The following is a 20610-nucleotide window of genomic DNA, read 5'->3' on the forward strand; positions in this document are numbered from 1 at the left end:
CTGTCTCTTCCATCTCTTGCATTATGTTGGTTATTCTTGCATCTGTAGTTCCTGTTCATTTATTCAGATATTCTATTTCCAGCATTCCATCTGTTTGTGTCTTCTTCATTTTTTTCCATTTCCCTTTTCAGGTCTTGTACTGTTTCCCTCATCTGTTTCACTGCTTTTTCATGGTTTACTTTCAGAGATTTATTGTTTTCTTCTGCTTTATTTGTCTTTTCCCCTAGTTTTTTTTATAGTGTTCTTCCCATTTTTTGTTTGTCTTTTCCTCAGTTTCATTTTTGATTTCTTCTTTAAAGGTCTCTATCATCTTCCTGATGTTATTCTTAAGGTTGCTTTCTTCTGTTTCTTCCATTTTGTGATGTTCAGGTCTTGCTTTTTAAGGAGGGCTAGGTTCTGGTGATGCTGTATTGCTCTTTATTTTGTTGTATGTACTTCCACCTGTACGTCTGCCCATCTCCTTGTAGATTCATTCTTGACTTATCAGTACTCTTGGTCCAGACAGAGCTATCTGGTCTGGATGGGAGCTCCAGGCCAGATTGCAGCTGGGGGCTGGTCACCTAGTTTTACAAACTATTAAATTGAAGATATAATTTAGGTATTTTTGTGATAAAGTTTATATTTTTGCAAAGGGCCTTAGAGAGTTCAATAAAACCAGTAGTCTATTTTTTCCTCTGTTTTGCTTTGCTCTCTTTCCCCTGTCATAGAATCTGGTAGCTTCTCTGACTCAGGACAGAGAGGAAAGGTTGTTTGGTTTTAGACACATGCTTGGATTTGGGAAATGAGAGCCATAATCCAACTCCAGAGCCAGCTTTTTAATGAAGCAGAACGGCATAAAACAATATTTCAGTATTATCCATATCTAAAAGGTACCCAAAATCCTGTAAAACAGAATCCAGTAACAGGGGGATTCCTGGTTATCAAAGCAGCCAGGGCAGGCAAGTGAGGCAGCAGCCACTGAGACAGTAGCCTCAATGATGGTCCTCCCTTGCTGAATCTGACAAAATGAATAAAACAGAAAACTCTTTAGAAAAAATATTAGTGAATGAGTTAAATGCTACAAAACATACTATTCAAACAGCTGTTTTCTTTATTAAATGCACTATGCATAGAAGTTATTGTAGTTGAACATCTTTAACAAAGTGAAAACTTGAAATTTCTTTTAAATATTACCATTTTAGAACATTCATTCATGTATGTATAAACTACTTTATTCATCTTTGACTGATTATCTGAACTAAAAATGGTCATTGTAAGTTAAATTGAGAAAGATACTTTGTGCTGACATTAGAATTGCCAAGCTAATTCTCAAAAGTGTATGTTATCTGAATTGATATTCATATTTTCTGTCCATTTTAACCTACACCAAGTTTTTAATGCCTAGCGGCATTATGTTGATATGTAAATTCAATGTTTTGAAGGACATCAAAAGAACAACAGGAAATTCAGATAAGTGAGTCAAAGGTATACAAGAGGTAAGATATATGCTAGTATTCAGATAAACACAATGAGGTATAAAATTAGACAAGTAGTCAATTTATCCCAGATTGTAGGAAAGGAATGGGTTTCCTGGAGACAGATACATTTAAAATTGAAAGTAGTGGCATAAATTGGGGCTAAACAATGGAAAGAATTGTGAAGTATTCAGAAATTCCAAGGAGAAAGCATGTGCCAAATCACTAAGGCAATGGCAGAGGGAGATAATTTGAGGATAGGAAAGTGCCCCAGTGCTTCTGAATGATGCAAGCCTGAGTGTCTGTGGAGCCAAAGGGAAACAGAAAGCCTTCACAAAAACAAATACAGCACTGAAATAAATAAACAAAAGCCTTTCATCCAGCAACAACCAAAACAGCTCAAAGGATAACTGGTAAAAGGTGCAACAAGCAAACCAAGTTTCTCTATCAATAAGATAACATCTTCATCTATATCCTTAAATATACACTCTCTGAGTATGTCAGCGGCCATATAAACATGACCTTTCCACGAATCAACTTGACTAAGGGTTTCAAAAAAATCATTCTGTTCAACTCTGTCTGCCACAGCTGGGTCATTGGAATGAAAGTCAGTGGCACATGGAGAGCCACTAATATGAACCATTGGCCATATTGTGCCTTCAGGGGAAGTGTATGACCTTCCAAAAGCAATCCAAGTATGTAAATGTTATAGGACCCAACATGTAAACCATGACAGAGCAAATGTTTAAGGCCATAGGGGTGCATTCAGGAGTCCAACTATGTGTGTATGTGTTCTGAATCTGTGAAGTTAAGCAAAAGCAGATAAGAGTATTGGAAAAATAACTTGATTTTACTCAAAGGAGATTATTTTTCTTGTCCTTCTTGTCTAACTATACACACATGAATTTCCAAGTTATTTAATTCCATATGCTTTTTGGGGTTTTGTAGTGTATGGATGTACACTCTTCACGAAATTCCATTTAAACAAAATGACAAGTTATTATTTTAAGGGGTGGCATTTCTAAGTCATGAGTATTGCTTGCACAGATCACTATTCCCTTTACATGATAGTTTTGAAACAGTGGATCACTTAAGCCTTCTTGATTCAGGCTCACTTGATCCTTTGAGCAAGGAATTCAATAGTAACCCTGCAAATAAGGAATCTAAGGAGAAGGTGGGCACAGAAAGTATTGATGGTGATGATTACTTTTTATTTGGTGAGGGGTCATACCAATTCTTTCTTTTTTCTTTTAATGAAAATAGAATTTTTGTCACATAATATATCCTGATGATGGTTACCCTTCCCCAAACTCCTACTCCCAATTCCCTCTCACTTACCCTTCCATCTGGACATAATTACCTTTCTGTCTGTCATTAGAAAACAGCTCAGGTAGGTGGAAGCCACTCACAGGCCATCTTGAGTTCATGTTAGTGGCTCTGCATGTGCCACTCACTTTCATTCCAGTGACCCAGCTGTGGCAGACAGAGTTGAACAGAATGATTTTTTTGAAACCCTTAGTCAGGTAAAGAGGAGGTCCCAAAGAGGGACATGCATGGATCACCTCAGGAAGAGAAAAAGAATATGATCTCTGTAAACTGGGTAGGGCTTAGAATGGAGAGGATGGGAGATAAGAGCATGAGGGATCTGGATGGACAAGTTGGAGTAGGAATGGAAAGGGAGCACAATGAAAGAGATATCTTGAGAGAGCCATTATGGGTTTAGGGAGAAACCTGGTGCTAGGGAAATCCCCAAGAACCCAATGCCTTGTTCAGCCTTGATGCATTGAGGAGGGGCTTGGTCCTGCCCCAACTGAATGTGCCAGGTTTGTTGACTCACAATGGAGACCTTACCCCCTATGAGGAGTGGATGTGGGAGTTTGGGGAGGAAGTGGGGATGAGAGCAGGAGATGGGGAAGGAGGGGGAAACTGTGGTTGGTATGTAAAATGAAAAAAAAACTTAAATAAAAAAAATGCCTAGGACAAGGCTTCCCAAGACATGAGGAAGGCTGTAGATTGTCTGTTCAATGTCTTTGCATGGATTTACTGACCATCACTTTGACATCAGGAATATTCAAAACTTGTGCAAGTTCCTTCCTGTGGAAAGAAAACCACAAATGTTTAGCCTGCCATGGTTTGCATGAACTGCAAAATCATAAATGATTTCTATGCTTTTTAAATATGGCTATCCTCCCTCACACCCCCATTTAACTTTCATTCTCAGAACTAGTCTAGCTTTTGCAATGGTTTCACCTCTTACAAAAGTTTCTAAACAATAAAGATTTTATTTTGAACACACTATTAAAACTTAAAAATAAATGCCAAAGTGTACACAGAGCAAATTGTACTAAATTAAAAAACAGCACCAGGGGAAGGGAAATGGAAACCAAAAGGAGTTGATGGATAGGTACACAGTCCCTGAAAAGATGACCAGGCTACTGGTGAGGAGGTCACCCAACAAAGTGTAAATCCTTAACACTGGTGAACTTTACACTAGTGAGTATTTTGGCACACTACACACATGTCTCTATATTTTACAGAAATTAAAATATGACTCAAAATGAGTGGTGTTGACTATGTACACTTGTTTCGGGTGAACACTACAAGCTAATACTGACTTTTACACCTACACAAAGCACCCTCCTGTACCCACCACCGAGGGATAAGACAGCAGTGGCTTTGGGTGGGATGATAGGAAACCAGGGCCTGGAAGAACAAAAGGACATCTCAACCTGAGACAACAGGGAGGTTGGGGATAGCTCCTTGGGCGAGACACATACCTGGCAAGCGCATCTGGATACTGGGTTTCTTTGAACATTTTTTCCATTTCCTCGACCTGCCCCAGTGTGAACTGGAATGTGGTTCACCCCAGCCTTCTTGAGGAACAGCGCCTCAGAGTCCAAATCACAGGCTCCGCTGAGGGCTTGGCTCCTCCTGGTGAGGCTCCCAGGAAGAGGAGTTCAGGTTCCTACTGCTCTACTCAGAGTTGTTTTGGCTCTCACCAACCTGGTGGCCACCATTATTTAGTGCCATTACGCAGCAGGCGTCACCTCCACTAGGGTTCCTACCCACCATCTCCAAGGCAGCCTCTAAGGTGGGGACCTCAGATATCTCCTCACCATTCTCATTCCTTACAACGTATATATATATAGCCAATAGAGCTTGCAAGCCATGACTAGTAGTGGGCCGAAGCCACCTAGAGAAGTGAGGCTCCAGGAATGACCAACCTCAAGGCCTATTGTTCGGTCAGTCTCTACTACTGACGGGCCATCAAGAGAGAGCCTGAGGAAAGGGTGAGCTGGGTGGGAAGACATCTAGAAGGATAGTTTCCTGAGGAAGGAGAGGGTGGGAGGCTGAAGTGAGCTCCATGGAAGTGTAGCTCTGAAAGAGATGTTAGAAGCATGGCTAGGAGATGGTCTGGAGACAAGCTGGGCCAGTTTTCCCGGGGAAAGGAATCAAGGTTGGAGAGAATGATGTACCAATTATGAGCCTTGCCAGGCAGTGTTGGCACATGCCTTTAATCCCAGCACTGAGAAGCAGAGTGAGGCAGATCTCTGTAAGTTTGAGGCCATCCTGATCAACAGAGCAGGATACAGGATGGGCACCCAAAGTACACAATAAACAAAAAAATAAGTATGAGCCCCAAGAAAGAGGTTGGACCTGGGGATCTCCAGCAGTGCCTAGGAAAGAGGCCATTGAGAAGTCAGAAAACTGTACAGCAGGATGACAGCATGCTGTGAGCATGACTGACTGTGCATCAGTACATAAATGAGGCAGGCTGCAGGACAGTGGTGGGGATTTCTCATGTAAGTCAGCCTGGACAACCAGGGTCCAGTGTACAGAAGGAAACCTGGGCCCTTGTAAAATCTCCCGGACCTTCAATGTGCCTTTGTGGGGCTCAAAGTCCAGTAAATACTGTTCTGCTGTGTAGACAGTTGACCACATAAAATCCACTGGTGCTCTCTGAGAGGGTCCTCTTCTTCCTGGATACAAGCTTAGGCTGGCATAACAAGCTCTCAGATAATCCCCTGGTGGGGTGCTGAGAACATTCAACTTCTTCAGTGACCCCCCCATGTAGAATGAAGAAGACTTACTAGTAGAAATTGGTTATAATGACTTAGTGTGTGTTGATTTGGCTGTGATACTCACTGCAGAATTATGTCTAAACAAAAAGCTGGGAAGGGCCTTGATATCCTTCATTGGAGAATTTACTCCATAGACAAAAGTCTTACCTGAGGATAGATGATTTTACAGACCATAAACATCATGCTCTCACAAGTGCAGTCAGGGTGATCTTTCCAAAACACCAACCTGACTCTGCTGCTTCTCTGCTCAGACACTGCCCACAGCTGCCCACTGCCCTTCTGACTTTGCCAGAGCCCAACATTGTCCTTCTCTGACCTCATGTTCCATTTGAAGTTGTCACCATCAGTGTTCCTTGGTCCACCTTTGTGCCTTCTGGTTTTATTTCTGGCATGTACTACTTTCTAATTTAACTATGAGGCCCTGTCCTGTGCACACTTCCTTGCCTTCCTGTCTGTGTGAGCAGGTCTGTACTGCCACTAGTACCTCTTATTACTGAGTTGGGATCCCTGAGGGCCTCTGGGGATTGGCCTGTCTAGTGCTGGATGTGCTCCTGTGAGCCGTGAACATATGCTGGGAACAAGGAATGAAGGAATGTATGAGGGAATGCAGGCCACCAATGTCCCTGTGCCAACTCCAGTGTTCCTGGGCCTCTCCACAAGGCTGAGAGAGTGGGCACTCTGCTGGCTACCGGATAACAGCAGTGTGCCAATATTTTGCTAAGTGAGTGAATGACTGAGGGGTTGGATCGAGGGTTTCTGGCAGGAAAAAAGCACAGGGAACCCACAGGAACCCAAGCAAAACTTTCTCACCAAGCTTCAAGGAGGTCAGTGCACTAAGGATCCACGCTCTCCTCCCACAGCTTGTACTACTGGTGGAACCCTCAGGTCAGCAGATAACATTCTGTATCTGGAAGGTTGGTGGCAATGGCCCAAATGGAACTCAGGAAAGACATGTCTTGCTGGAACATCCAATGTGGAGCCTTAGGACCTTTCCTCCTGATTCCTCCATGGCCCCAGTGAACCCATCTCTCTCTCTCTCTCTCTCTCTCTCTCTCTCTCTCTCTCTCTCTCTCTCTCTCTCTCCTTTTCTAAGTGTGGTCCCACCTGAGCCCTTGGGGATTATCCTAAGATAAAGTTGATTGCAAATATCATCCGGAAGTCAATTAGGAGTCAATTAGGAGCAGAGGCCATGGTGGTAGTGGCAGATGCAGCAGTTTGTGTGTGTGTAGGACTGGGGGTGTGGTAAGGAAGGATGAATGGGGCTCACTGGTGTAGGAACTCTTCTTCCTACAGAGAAACAGTGGAAGCCAGAAGCAGCCAGGAACTCAGGCTCCCTGGAGACAATCTGAGGCCCATGGAAACCACTGCTTTCACTCCACCCTTACAAGACAGGGAACAGTTTTCAGACTATTCCAAACCCCATGGGACTGTAGAATAAGAACTGAGCTCAATGCAGCCTACACAGCCTGGGGCCAGGGCCTGTGCTCAGATTCGTTCTTCCTTCTAGAGACTCTTCATACTCTTCCTGACCAAAGACAAACTGGGGATCCAAGGCTCCCAACTCTGGAGAGCTCAGAGTTGATTTTCTTTGCAGTAGGTGATGGTTATTACAGAGACCCACAGTTGGTCCATGTGCACCAGCACACAAGAGAAGGTGGAGCCCTCAGGTCTAATGGGACATCTCTGTCAGACCCCTTGCTCACAGGCATAGGGACCATGAGGATGACTGGTGGAAGATTCTTAAAGCCAGGGGAACTGGTTATTTGTACTGAATTATTAATTGCTACACCTGAAAAGGGGAGACCTCCGGTTCAGGGCCATAGATGCTGCCCTAGTGAAATTCTACTACAGCAAGGGCTTGAAATCATGATTCTGGAAGACATCATAGGGACTCAAAAACAAACTAGCATGTACTGGCAGCAGGCAAGGTCCCTGGAGTACTCACATTCCCAGAGACTGAAAATAGACTATGGATTGCAATGGCAGGAGAGCATGGTATTGGGACAACACCATGCAGTAAGTTTGGGGCTGTACACCTAGGCCATAGCTCTCCATCTCAATAAGATGGACTTTCTTATTTGGACCTGTAGCTTTGCATATGCAAAGAAGCAGTACAACTTTTCTATGCACTGACTGACTGTTCCAGAACATTTCTAGGGACTCAATCTTGTTTACAAATTAGAGCTGCTATGAAGCAAAGGTCCCCTAAATCTTGAGTACTGAGGGTTCTCCAAGGCAGGTGACAAAATGCAGGGAGAAGGCATATTAGTCAAGATCTCTGAGCAGGTGAGGGTGAGACCATATGCTCCCTGACCTGGAATGGAAGAAAGGAGGCAGAAACCCTGTTGTGGCCAGGATAGATGGATTCTCCTCTCCCTCTCAAGCATCAGGACTCTGGCCAGTGTGGTTCCTAGTGCCCTGGACATCCACAGAGAGGGTGCAAACCACACATCATGTACCCCTTCCTCCCACTGTCAAAGTTTCCTCCTGGATCTAGGGTGGGACTTACTGGAGTGTGGGTGGGAACAGCCATGACTAGAAACACAATGTCCTTTGCTGGGGACTTGCCCCACCTGACATTATAAATAATTGTTCCACCGAGGTGGAGTGAGTTGACAAGGCCATGATGAGGGGACAGAACAATGTGGGGTCAGCATGAAGCAGGATAGCACCGGGAAATCTTCCTTACTCAGCAAGGCACAGTGACCACAGTTTGCCAGTGTCTCCTCCTGCCATAAATTCCATTTCTGGAATAGACTACTATGGTTCAAATACTTACACCCACATTTTAGTAACCTGAAAACAATGGAACCAACATACTTAGAATCCAGCACTTTATTACTGATAAAATTGCAGGGAAGAAAATGATGTCATGGCCAGCATGTCTGGCTGAGACATTGGGGGCATGGCCAGGTTCCATGACATCTGGTTCTTGGACAGAGTTGGCAGTAAAGTGCTGCTCTAAAATCTTCAGGGATCGTTGTTCTGAGGACCAGGTGGTGCATCAATCAGCACCACCATTCTATTGCTTCTCCTGAAAATGGCTCTCCTGGTCCTAAACCATTCCTACAAGCAGAAGAAAGGGTTGCGTTAGTACACTGGACTGTACCACCACTGATGAACACATGCTGAATCCATGTATACTGGCTCAATTTTACTAACATTTTAGAACATATATGGATTCCATCCCTGGGTCAGTGTGTGCTAGGTATGTGCTCCAGGACAGAGCTACTCCCCTAGAAAAGCACTACATTTCTGATTGCCCAGGAACTGTTTATCTATCTAACCCTAAGAAAGATTGAAGACTTACCTCAAGTGTGTACTGATTGTTCAGAATGCTGGAAGCAACAGGGTTCATTCTCATTGAAATAGTCAAAACACCCCCATGAAGAACCTTAGGACATGTACCAGCACAACCAGTCCTTCAGCTATGGGACAGACGTAGAATATTGCTCCTTCTCTGCATCAATTGATATTTTTAATGCATTTGTTCAGGAAAGGATGCGGATCTAGCTCGTGTGTTGTTCCTGGTTACTGCTGTGTTTTGAAGTATCAAATGAGTTCTCTTGGAACCCCAGAGAACTATCTCAAGGCTCAAAGCTATCTGTGAAAGGATCCATGGTGATAGCCTTTTGTGAGTACCCAGAATGCACATTGTATGAGACAAAGGGCACTTCTTCCTGTTCTATGCTTCCTCCCTAGCCTCCAAGCATACTATCTATAGGCCTTTTCCCTTGTGGGCATGTGGTCTGGAAAAGCCAAGGATGATTGTAATGCTGAGCAGAGTTCACATTCATAATCAATAAAAAAGGTAAAAGGGCTCTGGGCATTTGAGGTTCCTGGTCCCAGTATTGATTCAGAACTAAGCCAGGCATGTGACATTTGCAGACTAGATCAAAACAAGTCTGAGAAAAGTTTTTCTGACACACACAGAGTGAAAGTATTGAAAGTGGGCAAGAACATGGTCTCTTCACTTAAGTGAGGCATGCAGGCTGCACAGCCTTCAGAAGGTCATGGAGAACACACTATGTTCACCGAGGGTCAGACAAAACACCTTGGCATCTTATGTTTTCAGGTGTCCAAGTTGGCATTTCTTGCCTGAGGAAATGGAGGTCTTTCATCATATTGAGCATTGCCTGGGTGTGGACTGGTCTGGCATCCTTGGGATGCAACTTCAGGGTTCCAAATTGCTCCTACACCTCTCTTCTAGCCAGCAACAACCCAAGATGTGGAACCCGTCCAAAACATTAATTTTTTTTAAAATACTGACCTGCACATCTTCTTCTGCCACACCCATAGATCTTGCAAGAGCCTTCCTGAAGTGAAAAGTTTTCGACAATTAGACCTTGTGCTGTAAACAAACTGTATAAGGACATGTCCTGTTTCCTTTTCAATGTTTGTGTCCACACTTGTGCACGCGCGTGCGCGCACACACACACACACACACTCACAGAGAGATTGAGAGAGAGACTTGTACAGCCACACAAACAGTATTCCTCACACCTATTTTGGGACTTACTTTAGTAACACGTTTCTTTCAGGGATCAAAATTAAGGGTACACCCCAAACACAGGTATGTTGTCCATGTACTTAACATGTAAACCTTCATTAAGAGAGCCTCCACGATATAAAATGTTAGTCAAATTTTCATCTGAGGTGGAATCCCTCCTGCATTTTCCCAGCCACACCTCAGGCTTCTCACTCATACTTACAGAGACTCATTTAGAACAAGCACTGTCTAAATGTCCCACTCAAGTACCACTTAAACAGGCAACAGAACACATTCTTTCCAGTTGGACTAGGGCACAAGTCCCTACTCCAGAATCCAATTTCTATTGGAGGGTCCAGACATGGTGGCTTTGTTTCTAGAGGAAATGAGGGGTTCAGGAAGCACCAAAGGACAGCCTGATTGCAATGCCAGAAAACCAGGAGCCTAGCAGGGCATTCTGCTTACCTTACTTGAAAGCTGGGGAAGTGATTGTCTTCGAAAAGACGCTCCAGTTCCTGCAGCTGAGACTGGGTGAATCTGGTGTGGCTCTGGAATTCCCCAGCCTGGAGATTCTTGGTGCCCTCAGGCATTGCCGCCTCTTGCTGAGGTTGCTGTTGAATACTGCCGCCATGGCCACCTTCTGCCTGGATCCCCTTGTCCATGGGGCCAGAACTACCATCGCCAGCATGTGCTCCTTCCATTTCTTCTTCTTCCTTTTCTCCCTCCTCTACCACTCCTGTGGCTTCCTGAGCAAGACCGGACTGATCAAGCTCTTCTTGAGCATGCTTGCTTGGAGCAAGTTTGCCCTGAGCAAGCTCACCCTGAGCAAGCTCGCTCTGTACAAGCCCTCTCTTGCCTCCTTTCTCTCCAGCCTTCAGGACCACTGCATTCTCACCTGCTAGAGAGAAAAACACAAAGATAAAGAACTGCGCATCTTGGCCATGGATCATTGGAAAGCCTAGAGAGGGGCCACGGGCAGAGCCGGGTAATCGAAGTGCATGGCCACTGGCCTTTCCAACAGATTTGCTTCCCGGACTTTGCCCAACTCCAGTCAGAATCATTTTATTGACCATGCTGTTGTTCCTGGTCCTCATCAGCTCTGGGACACAGCATCCTGTTGAAACTGTGGCTTTCGTCCTGGCAAGGCTCCATGTGGGGAATCCTTTGATCAAACCTGAGTTCCGAAGCTTTAAAGCCACGTCCTCACTGTCTGGAGCCAGAGGTACAGCTCTGACTCTTGGCCTGGAAGGCTTGTCTTCTGGAGACTCAACGTAATTACAATGTGACCAATCACAGATTCTGGCCTGCACAGACTCAGTAGCTGTGGGCTTGTCCTCTCAGGTGTCTTGCCTGAAGCATGTTAGAGCTGAAAGAGCAGGGAGTACTTTAAAAAATGCAGTGAGTGTGTGTGGTGGGCTTGCAGAACCTGTGTCTCTGGTTTGCTCCTTAGCAGACACCTCTAGTTTTGGGTAAGGCTGGACTGTTCAAATTCAGTCACAGGGAGTAACACAAAGACCTTCTCAAACTCAGCAGGCCCTTGAAACCAACTAAATCACAGGACTTGGTGGTCTGGTTGGACTGCCCACACTAGCTGGGAGCCCTGTCTTTATCAGTGTGAGACAGCTTGACTGTCCTACTGATCGCAGAAACTCTTTGTGTCTCATCTTCAGTATTCCTGGCTTGGCTGTTTCAAACCAACCCTCCTTTTAGCCCTAGCATCCCTGCAACATATGTGAGCAATTAGAAATTTGAACACAAGTGCTTTTTCCTCACTAAGGACAGAGACCTAGCTCCTGCATCCATACCAACCCCAGATTCTGAGATAAATTTCCCAAGATGCTGTTCACAGGGTTGGAGTGAAGCAGATAATCAATCATGCAATCAGGGTGCCCCAGAGACTGTTCATTTCCTCCCCTTTCTAAAGAGATCACAGGACACTGGGTGTATTCTTTTATTTCTGGCAGTTCGCTCCCAGGGCTTAGCAAAGAATGATGCAGTGGAATATTGCTATCTGATGGGTGACTCAGCACCCATAAAGATGAATGCTTGCTGTGTAACCAAGAGGAGATGTAGGGTGCACTCTGGGAGTAGCTAACACAGGTAAACACCAAGGCCTGCTATGTTCCAATCTGTTATCTATGTGAGTCTGGAAACCAGCACCTGTCTCTGCCTTTACCCTTGATCCTCTTGACTCTGCTGTCCCCATCTTGGACATGGGGAAGGGACTCCACTCTGCTGATTCCTGAGGATGTCTACTGCTAGCTTGCTGCTATCTAGTTGCCGAATCCAATATAACCAGGCAATGACAGAAAATTTGTACCCATAAGCAGCTTTTGCTGTGGAACAGCAGTGATTCATAAGCCCTGCTCTGAATGATTTTTTACTGCTCTGTGTGATTTTTTCATAAATTATCTTCTGTGAGGTACTCTCCAGGATTGAAATGCATTAAAGAAATCTTGTGGGGCCAGGCGGTGGTGGCGCACGCCCTTAATCCCAGCACTCGGGAGGCAGAGGCAGGCGGATCTTTGTGAGTTCGAGGCCAGCCTAGGCTACCAAGTGAGTTCCAGGAAAGGCGCGAAGCTACACAGAGAAACCCTGTCTCGAAAAACCAAAAAAAAAAAAAAAAAAAAAAAAAAAAAAAAAAGAAATCTTGTGGCTCCTTCTTGTTTAGTTACATGCTCAATGCTTTAGGTCAGTGATTCTCACCCTTCCTAATGCTTTGGCCCTTTAATATTGTTATGCTGTGGTGACCCCAACCATTTTTGTTGTTGCTTCATAATTATAATTTTGCTACTGTTATGTGTCATAATATAATATCATTGTTTTCTAATGCTTTTAGTAAAGTTCTGTAGACCCCAAAGGTAAAAGGGGCAGCAACCCACACCTTGAGAACCACTGCTTCAGGTTAATGCTTGTGATTGTGGAGTTTCTACACCATTTTGCCATGGGACTCTGCTCATCATAGTTATTAGATAGGAAACCTACCTGCACACAGATTGTACTGAGGGATTCACAGTCACAACATTCACAGGCAGAATCATCTGTAGCCAAACCCTCCCATCTCATTGTCCCATACCCTAGAGAGTGTCTAATCTTCAGAATGTAAGAGTAGTTCCAGAAATATGGAAAGAAAAAAAGAAAAGTGGTTGAAAACCTTTCATTATGCTAGTTAAGGCTGGGAAAGGAAACACAAATGAGTTCTAAGTCTGTTTTATTCGTGCACAATTAAAAAAAAAACCCTGGATCACTGCTTAACGGAAACCCAGGACAATATTAAGTTTACCTTGAAGAGTGTTGATATAATTCAAATGAGCAATTTTAGAAGCAATTTATCAGCTTGTGGGATCAGGATATATACCTGGTGCCTGTGCGGCTTTTTGGAGCTCATTATCTATGATGCCACACCTTGCACAGCCGTGGTACAGAGGGGAGGGTCTTGGACCTTCCTCAACTGAATGTACCAGGCTCTGCTGACTCCTCATGGGAGCCTTAACTTTTTGGGGGTGGGGATAGGGAGGTAGGTCCGGGCGGGAATGCTGGCTGAAGCGTGAGGAGAGATGAGACGGGGATCTGTTGTTGGTGTATAAAATGAATAAAAATTTCTTAAAGAAAAATAGAAGAAACACAATTGACAGAATGAATTCTTTGATGAGTTTTTATCTGCATATGACATCATGCAACATACAGAAAGAATAATAATTGGGGAAGCTTTTCTAGATTAGAGACATCTTCCACACACCCTTCTTCAGCATTGTTAGGGACACCTGACAATCAATGAGCCAGCTGTGCCCAGGTTGGCTCTCCCATGGGGCCTTTGTGGCTCACAGGACAGGATACACTGACCCCTGCACTGCCCACTTAGTCAGAGCTCACTATGTCCTTTCTCTGCTCAGCACTCCATGGCCTGAGCTTTCAAGCCATCAAGTGATAATCATGTCTTTGTCAGGAATGTCAGAGGCTGCCACTTAGTTCATCTGAGCCACAACTGCTCTCTCTCTCTCTCTGTCTTCCTCTCTCTATCTTTCCCCTCTCTCCCTCTCCCTTTTTTGGTGTATACTGGTGTCTTGTGTAGAAATAATGAAGGGTGAGCCCCGCTCTGAACCAGGAAAGGAATGGACAGGTCAGGGATCCTCCCTTCAGTCCTTCAACCAGCCACATGACTTTGGAGGGTTCTTGCTTAACCCCTCTGGTATGCTGTATCCCAGCAACAGGCCCTGGAGCATTCTTGCTGTATCCAGGCCTTAGGTCCTGTTTCTGGTTGCAGGTTTCTTCATATAGGGACTCAGTAAGGACTCTTCCTGCTTTTTGTAAGAGACACATGGTCAAGAGAGAGAAGAGATGATTTAGAGAGAGGCCAAGATTGTGAGCTGGGTGGGAAGACATCTAGAAGGATAGTTTCCTGAGGAAGGAGAGGGTGGGAGGCTGAAGTGAGCTCCATGGAAGAGTAGTTCTGAAAGAGATGGTAGAAGCATGGCCAGGAGATGGTGGGGAGACAATCTACGCCAATTTTCCCATGAAAAGGAGTCAAGGTAGGGGAGAATGATGTACCAATTATGAGCCTCGCCAGGCAGTGTTGGCACATGCCTTTAATCCCAGCACTGAGAAACAGAGTGAGGCAGAACTTTGTGAGTTTGAGGCCATCCTGATCAACAGAGCAGGATCTAGGACGGGCACACAAAATACACAATAACCAAAAAAATAAGTATGATGCCCAAGAAAGAGTTTGGAGCTGGGGTTCTTCAGCAGTGCCCAGGAGAGAGGCCACTGAGAAGTCAGAAGACTGAGCAGCAGGATGAGAGCATGCTGTCAGCATGCCTGACTGTGCATCAGTACAGAATTGAGGCAGGCTGCAGGACAGTGGTGGGGGATTTCTCATGTAAGTCAGCATGGCCAACCAGGTTCCACTGTACACAAGGAAACCTGATCACTTGTAAAATCTCCAGGACCCTAAATGTGCCTTTGTGGGGCTCAAAGTCCAGTAAAAATTGTTCTGCTTTATGGACAGTTGACCACATAAACTTCCCTGGTGCTCTCTGAGAGGGGCCTGTTCTTCCTGGGTGCAAGCTTAGGCTGGCATAACAAGCTCTCAGATAGTCCCCTGGTGGGGAGGTAAGAACATTCAACTTCTTCAGTGACACCCATGTAGAATGAAGAACACTTACTAGTAGACATTATTTATAATGACTTAGTGTGTGTTGATTTGGCTGTGATACTCACTGCAGAATTATGTCGAAACAAAAAGCTGGGAAGGGCCTTGATATCCTTCACGGGAGAATTTACTCCAAAGGCAAAAATCTGACCCGAGGATAGATGATTTTACAGACCATGAGCATCATGCAATCATAAGTGCAGTCAGGGTGATCTTTCCAAAACGCCAACCTGACTCTGCTGCTTCTCTGCTCAGACACTGCCCACAGCTGCCCACTGCCCTTCTGACTTTGCCAGAGCCCAACACTGCCCTTCTCTGACCTCATGTTCCATTTGAAGTTGTCACCATCAGTGTTCCTTGGTCCACCTTTGTGCCTTCTGCTTTTATTTCTGGCATGTCCTACTTTCTAATTTAACTCTGAGGCCCTGTCCTGTGCACACTTCCTGGCCTTCCTGTCTGTGTGAGCAGGTCTGTACTGCCACTAGTACCTCTTATTACTGAGTTGGGATCCCTGAGGGCCTCTGGGGATTGGCCTGTCTAGTGCTAGATGTGCTCCTATGAGCCGTGAACATATGCTGGGAACAAGGAATGAAGGAATGTATGAGGGAATGCAGGCCACCAATATCCCTGTACCAACTCCAGTGTACCCGGGCCTCTCCACAAGGCTGAGAGAGTGGGCACTCTGCTGGCTACCGGATAACAGCAGTGTGCCAATATTTTGCTAAGTAAGTGAATGACTTAGGGGTTGGACTTAGGGTTTCGGGCAGGAAAAAAAGCACAGGTACACACAGGAACCCTAGCACAACCTTCTCACCAAGCTTCAAGGAGGTCAGTGCACTAAGGATCTACGCTCTCCTCCCACAGCTTGCACTACTGGAGGAACTCTCTGGTGTCCACAGGTCTACAGCCTGCTTGACTCCCTTCCTGTTCCCATTTGACTGTCCTGAAGCAGCAGTAGGATCCACCAGTCCCTGCTGTGACCATCCCCAACATCGGTCAGCTGGATCATGATGTTTCACCACTCCATTTCCATGAGGTGGTCTATTCTTACCTTTATTTCTTATTTATACCTCCCTACAGGAATGAAGTGGGCAGTCAGTGAAGAATAAAAACAAAGCCAGACCCAAGAGTGGACACTTGACTAGGGAAGTAGAAAGAGGAAGGTAAGTGATGGAGAGATGTTGGTAGTGTTTCAGCACTAAGTTTTCAGCAGGCTTCAGGGTGCCTAGCCAAACACCATCAACCAGTGTCCCAGTAGCAGGGATCTCGGTATGCCAACTGGGAAGAGGCCCTTGCAGAGCAAGTCTGCAGAGAGCAGGCCACTGAGGAGCTCAAGTGGAAGATCTCCCATGTCGGGCATGTCTCAAAGGCTGGAGGAGTTTCCCTGCCTGTGTCTGAAGCACCAAGTCTCCAAGGCTGTGACCCTAACTGGATCTCAAAGCAAAAGCAATGACTCTGGGAGCAGTAGTGGGAACTGGAAAAACTCCCCTTATCTGAGGATGATCTCCAGTGAGTATGTCTCCAGAAGGCTGAGCAGGCCTGGGGAGCAATCTTCTCTAATGGCCTTCTAGGAGCCAAGAACCCTGTCAGGGCCTTCCGTCCTGGCTTCCTGGTATGATTGACAGTTGCTATGGACTGAGCCCCTGAGGTCCAAAACCAACAGCAGTTTGGAGCTTCAGTGAGCAGGATGTGTTTACAGGGAAGGTGTGGCCCTTGGGAAAGTCGAGTGTAGAAGGAGCCTTCCAAGTTGTGTCTCAGCTGAGACCCTGGCCTTGGTGAATTATCTTCCTAGGAAATGGGTGGGGATCAACTATGGGATGAAATCTGCAGTGAGTAAGAAAAAACAATAATTCTGAGGCCTTGTGGAAATGTGTGGACCACATCTGTTGGTCTAGTACTCTACACTGGGCCCCTGGTATTTGGCAGAGCACGGTTATTAAGCTAATGTGTTTATCTGGGAGGTTCTTCTTTAGGATTTCACACAAAGTGAAGTTAGAGGCTGTCATGCTTCCATGCTCGGCCTTTCCAGGAGCTTGGGCGGGGTGGAAAGGCCTGCTGGTCCTTCAGCAGGCAGAGCAGAGGGCTCATCTTCACCAGGGCTACTGGGGAGGATTTTAGTAGTACTGTTCAGCCTTCTCTTGTCCCTACCCCCGACTTCTAGTGTCTCCTCTGAATGGTCAAAGTGTCAAGAGCAGGCCTTTACACCCTGGTCTCCATCCCAGAACTGTCAGTCAAGCAGCCCCTTCGCTGGCATGTGGTCAGACTGGTTCCAAGGCAGCCAGCTATTCCCAACATGTTCTGGCCACTCTTAGAATAGAAGGGGCCCTGGAGTACTAGCATGTGTCCAGGAAGTTCCTGTTTTGTAATGGGAATATTCTGGAGTCCTGGTGCTGGATTTCTTCTCCCAGAAAAGACCTACTTCACAGTTCTAATAACCACCTCACCACTGTCTTTACGTGCATGTTTCCTGCTCTTTGTCTTTGCTGTATAATCTGAATCTGATGTTGGTGAATTGTCCAGGGCCCTTAGAATTATTTTCTCTGTGTCTTGTTGTGATTATAAAGACACTCATTTCTGGGATGGGGATGTAGCTCATTGTGCCAAGTCTTTGTGTAACATGCATAAAAACCTGGAATAGAGTCCCCCAAATTCCATAAAGTGGCAGGGTGTCCCAGTCTGACATACTTGTGACACAGGAATATCATAACTTCAAAGTCATTCTTGGTGAGCTCTGTCTGGGGCATTTTTTTAAAAAACAATAAATATATAAGCCGGGTGGTGGTGGCGCACGCCTTTAATACCAGCACTCGGGAGGCAGAGGCAGGAGGATCTCTGGGAGTTCGAGGCCAGACTGGGCTACCAAATGAGTTCCAGGAAAGGCGCAAAGCTACACAGACAAACCCTGTCTCGAAAAACCAAAAAAAGAAAAAATAAATAAATATATAAAAGGAAGGAAGGAAGGAAGGAAATAAAGATATATATATATATATATATATATATATATATATATATATATATTGATTTCATATTTATCTTATCAATTTCATGTCTCACTCCTCATTTTCCTGTCGAGCAGTGAGCAATAAGCAGGAATTTGGTTTTTAAAATTTACTCATGTTTGTTTAAAAACCTGTGTGAATGTACAGTTTTGACCTAAAAGCCTCCTTGGGATCCAGGTGTTTGCATCCCATCTATAGTGGCATTGTGTTTTAGGTCCTTAGGGGGGAACTCCACTCCAGCTCCCCCTCTGCTCCCCTGAGCTGCTGGTGCCCCTCTTGCATGTCTCCTGTTCCAGGTGAGGGGTCAGAACATAGCAGTAGTTCAGAGGGCTTGGGGAGCCTTTCCAATCAGTAACCTCCTGAGGAATTCCAGCCCTATGGAGGAGAACATGGCCACTTCTATATCTATAGAAAGCACTGGGGGTAAGGCCTATGGAAGTATGGAAATCCAGCTACTATTCAGTGTCCCTCTGTACCATGTGTGATCCTGGAAGATCCCAGGCAGTCTCATGAATGCCACAAAGAGCTAAAAGGGTAGATACAACACTGGAAAACACTGAGTGTTTCTTGAATTTTTAATGTCATCTCTAGTCTTTTATTACTATTGTGTTTTATTTTTTAACTTTTTTTCCTGATTCTTTGTGAATTTCACATCAAGCATCCTAATCTCACTCATCTCGCTGTTCTCAATTCTGCCTTGTGCCCTTGCAACCTGTCCCCTAAACAATATTTAAAAGTAAAACTAAAAAAAAAAACCAAAACACACACACACACAAAAAAATCAAACAACAACCCCAGCTCCCCAAATCTCCATGTGGAAGCTACAGTGTATCACAGTATACCCTTTAGTCCATTTATCTTTACTTGCAAATGTTTATTGCAAGTAGTCATTGGTCTGGTTGAGTCCCTTGGCTTCTGCTGCACTCTCGATGCTGGGCCCTCACTGGAGCTCCTCTTGGATATCTTGATGTTGCCTTGTGTCATGGAGGTCCTGCAGCTTTGGGTCTGCAGGACCGGCCCCCTCACATGCTCCAGAAGTTCATAGATGAGGTGGATGTGGCGGTGGACTACCTTGTTATCCTGGTTCTGGGACTGGGTGGTAGCTGGGTTGGTTCAGCCTGCCAGCTTTACCTCCATTTCACCATCCAGGCAAAGCTCTCCATGTCTGGGTCTGTGGCCCTACTGCACCCTGAGTCTGTGCTGATGTCCATGTCCCATGTAGCCACCAAGAAGCACACTGATTCCCAGGGTCTGGGTTTCCACCAGTGGCCTTCTTGGTGCCTGAGGTCTGTGCTGCTGCCAGGCCCATACAGATCTGAGTGACATGTGCTGCCACCCAGGGTCAGGGCATCATACAGGCCAAGCTGCAGCAGAGGCCATGTCTGGGTCAGTGGCTCTGCCACAGCCAGGGTCTGCACTGATGTCTGATACACCTGTGTGAATGCCCAGGATCTGGGCTTACACCTGGGCCCATGTGGGTGTTCAAGGGCCATGCTGCCAATGGCTCCATGCTGATCAGATGGACCTGCATTGCCAACTAGGGCCATGGTGACATCAGGCCTAAGCTGCTGCGAAGGACCGTGCCTGGGTCCATGGTCCAACTACAGCTGGGGTCTGTATTGATATCTGTGGCCCATATTGCCATTAAAAGCCACTCAGATGTCAGGTGTCTGGGCCACCACTTAGGTTCGTATTAGTGTCCAAGGGTTGACCCTCTGTTGGGGCCATGCAGATCTAAGTAGACTGTGCCTCCACCAAGGGCGAGGGTTTCATTGGAGCCTGGGCTGTTGCCAGGGGCCATGTCTGGGTCTGTGACCCTGCTGCAGCTGTAGGCTGTGATGATGTCCCTGGTTCCTGTTACCCCTGAAAACAGTGAGGATAGGCCTGCACAGAGTTGGTCCTGCCCCTCACTGTCTGCAGCACTAGGGACAACTGGCTCTGCCCCCCACCAACTAGAGCACTCAGAAGAAAGGGCCCTGTACTTTGTCTGGGCGGTACAGTAGAGTTTTCCCTGCTGGTGGAGGTGGGATGAGCCGGCCCTGAAGAGTGAGAGTGGGAGAGCTAGCCCCATGATCTGTCACATGGTAGCATGATCAAGGGAGAGACGCCCCTTTTCCCCTCAACACTCGTCCCTTGCCCACAGCCCTCCCTTACCTACTTCAGGCAAGAAAAGCAGGTCCCAGGTTTACAAGAGTGGAAGACCTGATCCTGCCCCTCACAGACTGCAGCACTCAGGAGTGTGGGTCCTCCCAGGCAGCACAGTAGAGCTAATCCCCATGATGGAATGCAAGTGATCAGGCCATGTGAATGCAGGGGGAGATTAGGCCCCACCCCGCATCTGCCATGTGGTGGAGTGGGCAAGACAGAGATGACTTCCTCCTTCTCTCACCCCTTGTCACCTGTGGTGGGTGAGTGAGCTAGCCCTGAGGCCAAGGCA

General features: G+C 45.9%; 1 protein-coding gene across 3 annotated transcripts in view; it reads right to left on the reverse strand.

Moving 5' to 3' along the window:
• Positions 1 to 8353: 8353 nt before the first annotated feature.
• The window catches only part of LOC102912887 (uncharacterized), a 102318-nt gene continuing 90061 nt past the window's right edge, over positions 8354 to 20610 (reverse strand). The window contains exons 1-4 of one of the 3 annotated variants that reach the window (XM_076561456.1): positions 11096 to 11272; positions 10491 to 10920; positions 9807 to 9852; positions 8354 to 8602 (exon numbers count right to left, since the gene is read on the reverse strand). In XM_076561456.1, the coding sequence (XP_076417571.1) occupies positions 8507 to 8602; positions 9807 to 9852; positions 10491 to 10920; positions 11096 to 11177 (654 nt within the window). In that variant the 5' untranslated portion in view covers positions 11178 to 11272 and the 3' untranslated portion in view covers positions 8354 to 8506. Of the gene's footprint in view, positions 8603 to 9806; positions 9853 to 10490; positions 10924 to 11095; positions 11273 to 20610 lie in introns of those variants that run through there. The other 2 variants (XM_076561455.1, XM_076561457.1) reach the window with 2 other exon arrangements.

This window comes from Peromyscus maniculatus, chromosome X (assembly GCF_049852395.1).
Source record: "Peromyscus maniculatus bairdii isolate BWxNUB_F1_BW_parent chromosome X, HU_Pman_BW_mat_3.1, whole genome shotgun sequence".
Lineage (NCBI taxonomy): Eukaryota > Metazoa > Chordata > Mammalia > Rodentia > Cricetidae > Peromyscus > Peromyscus maniculatus.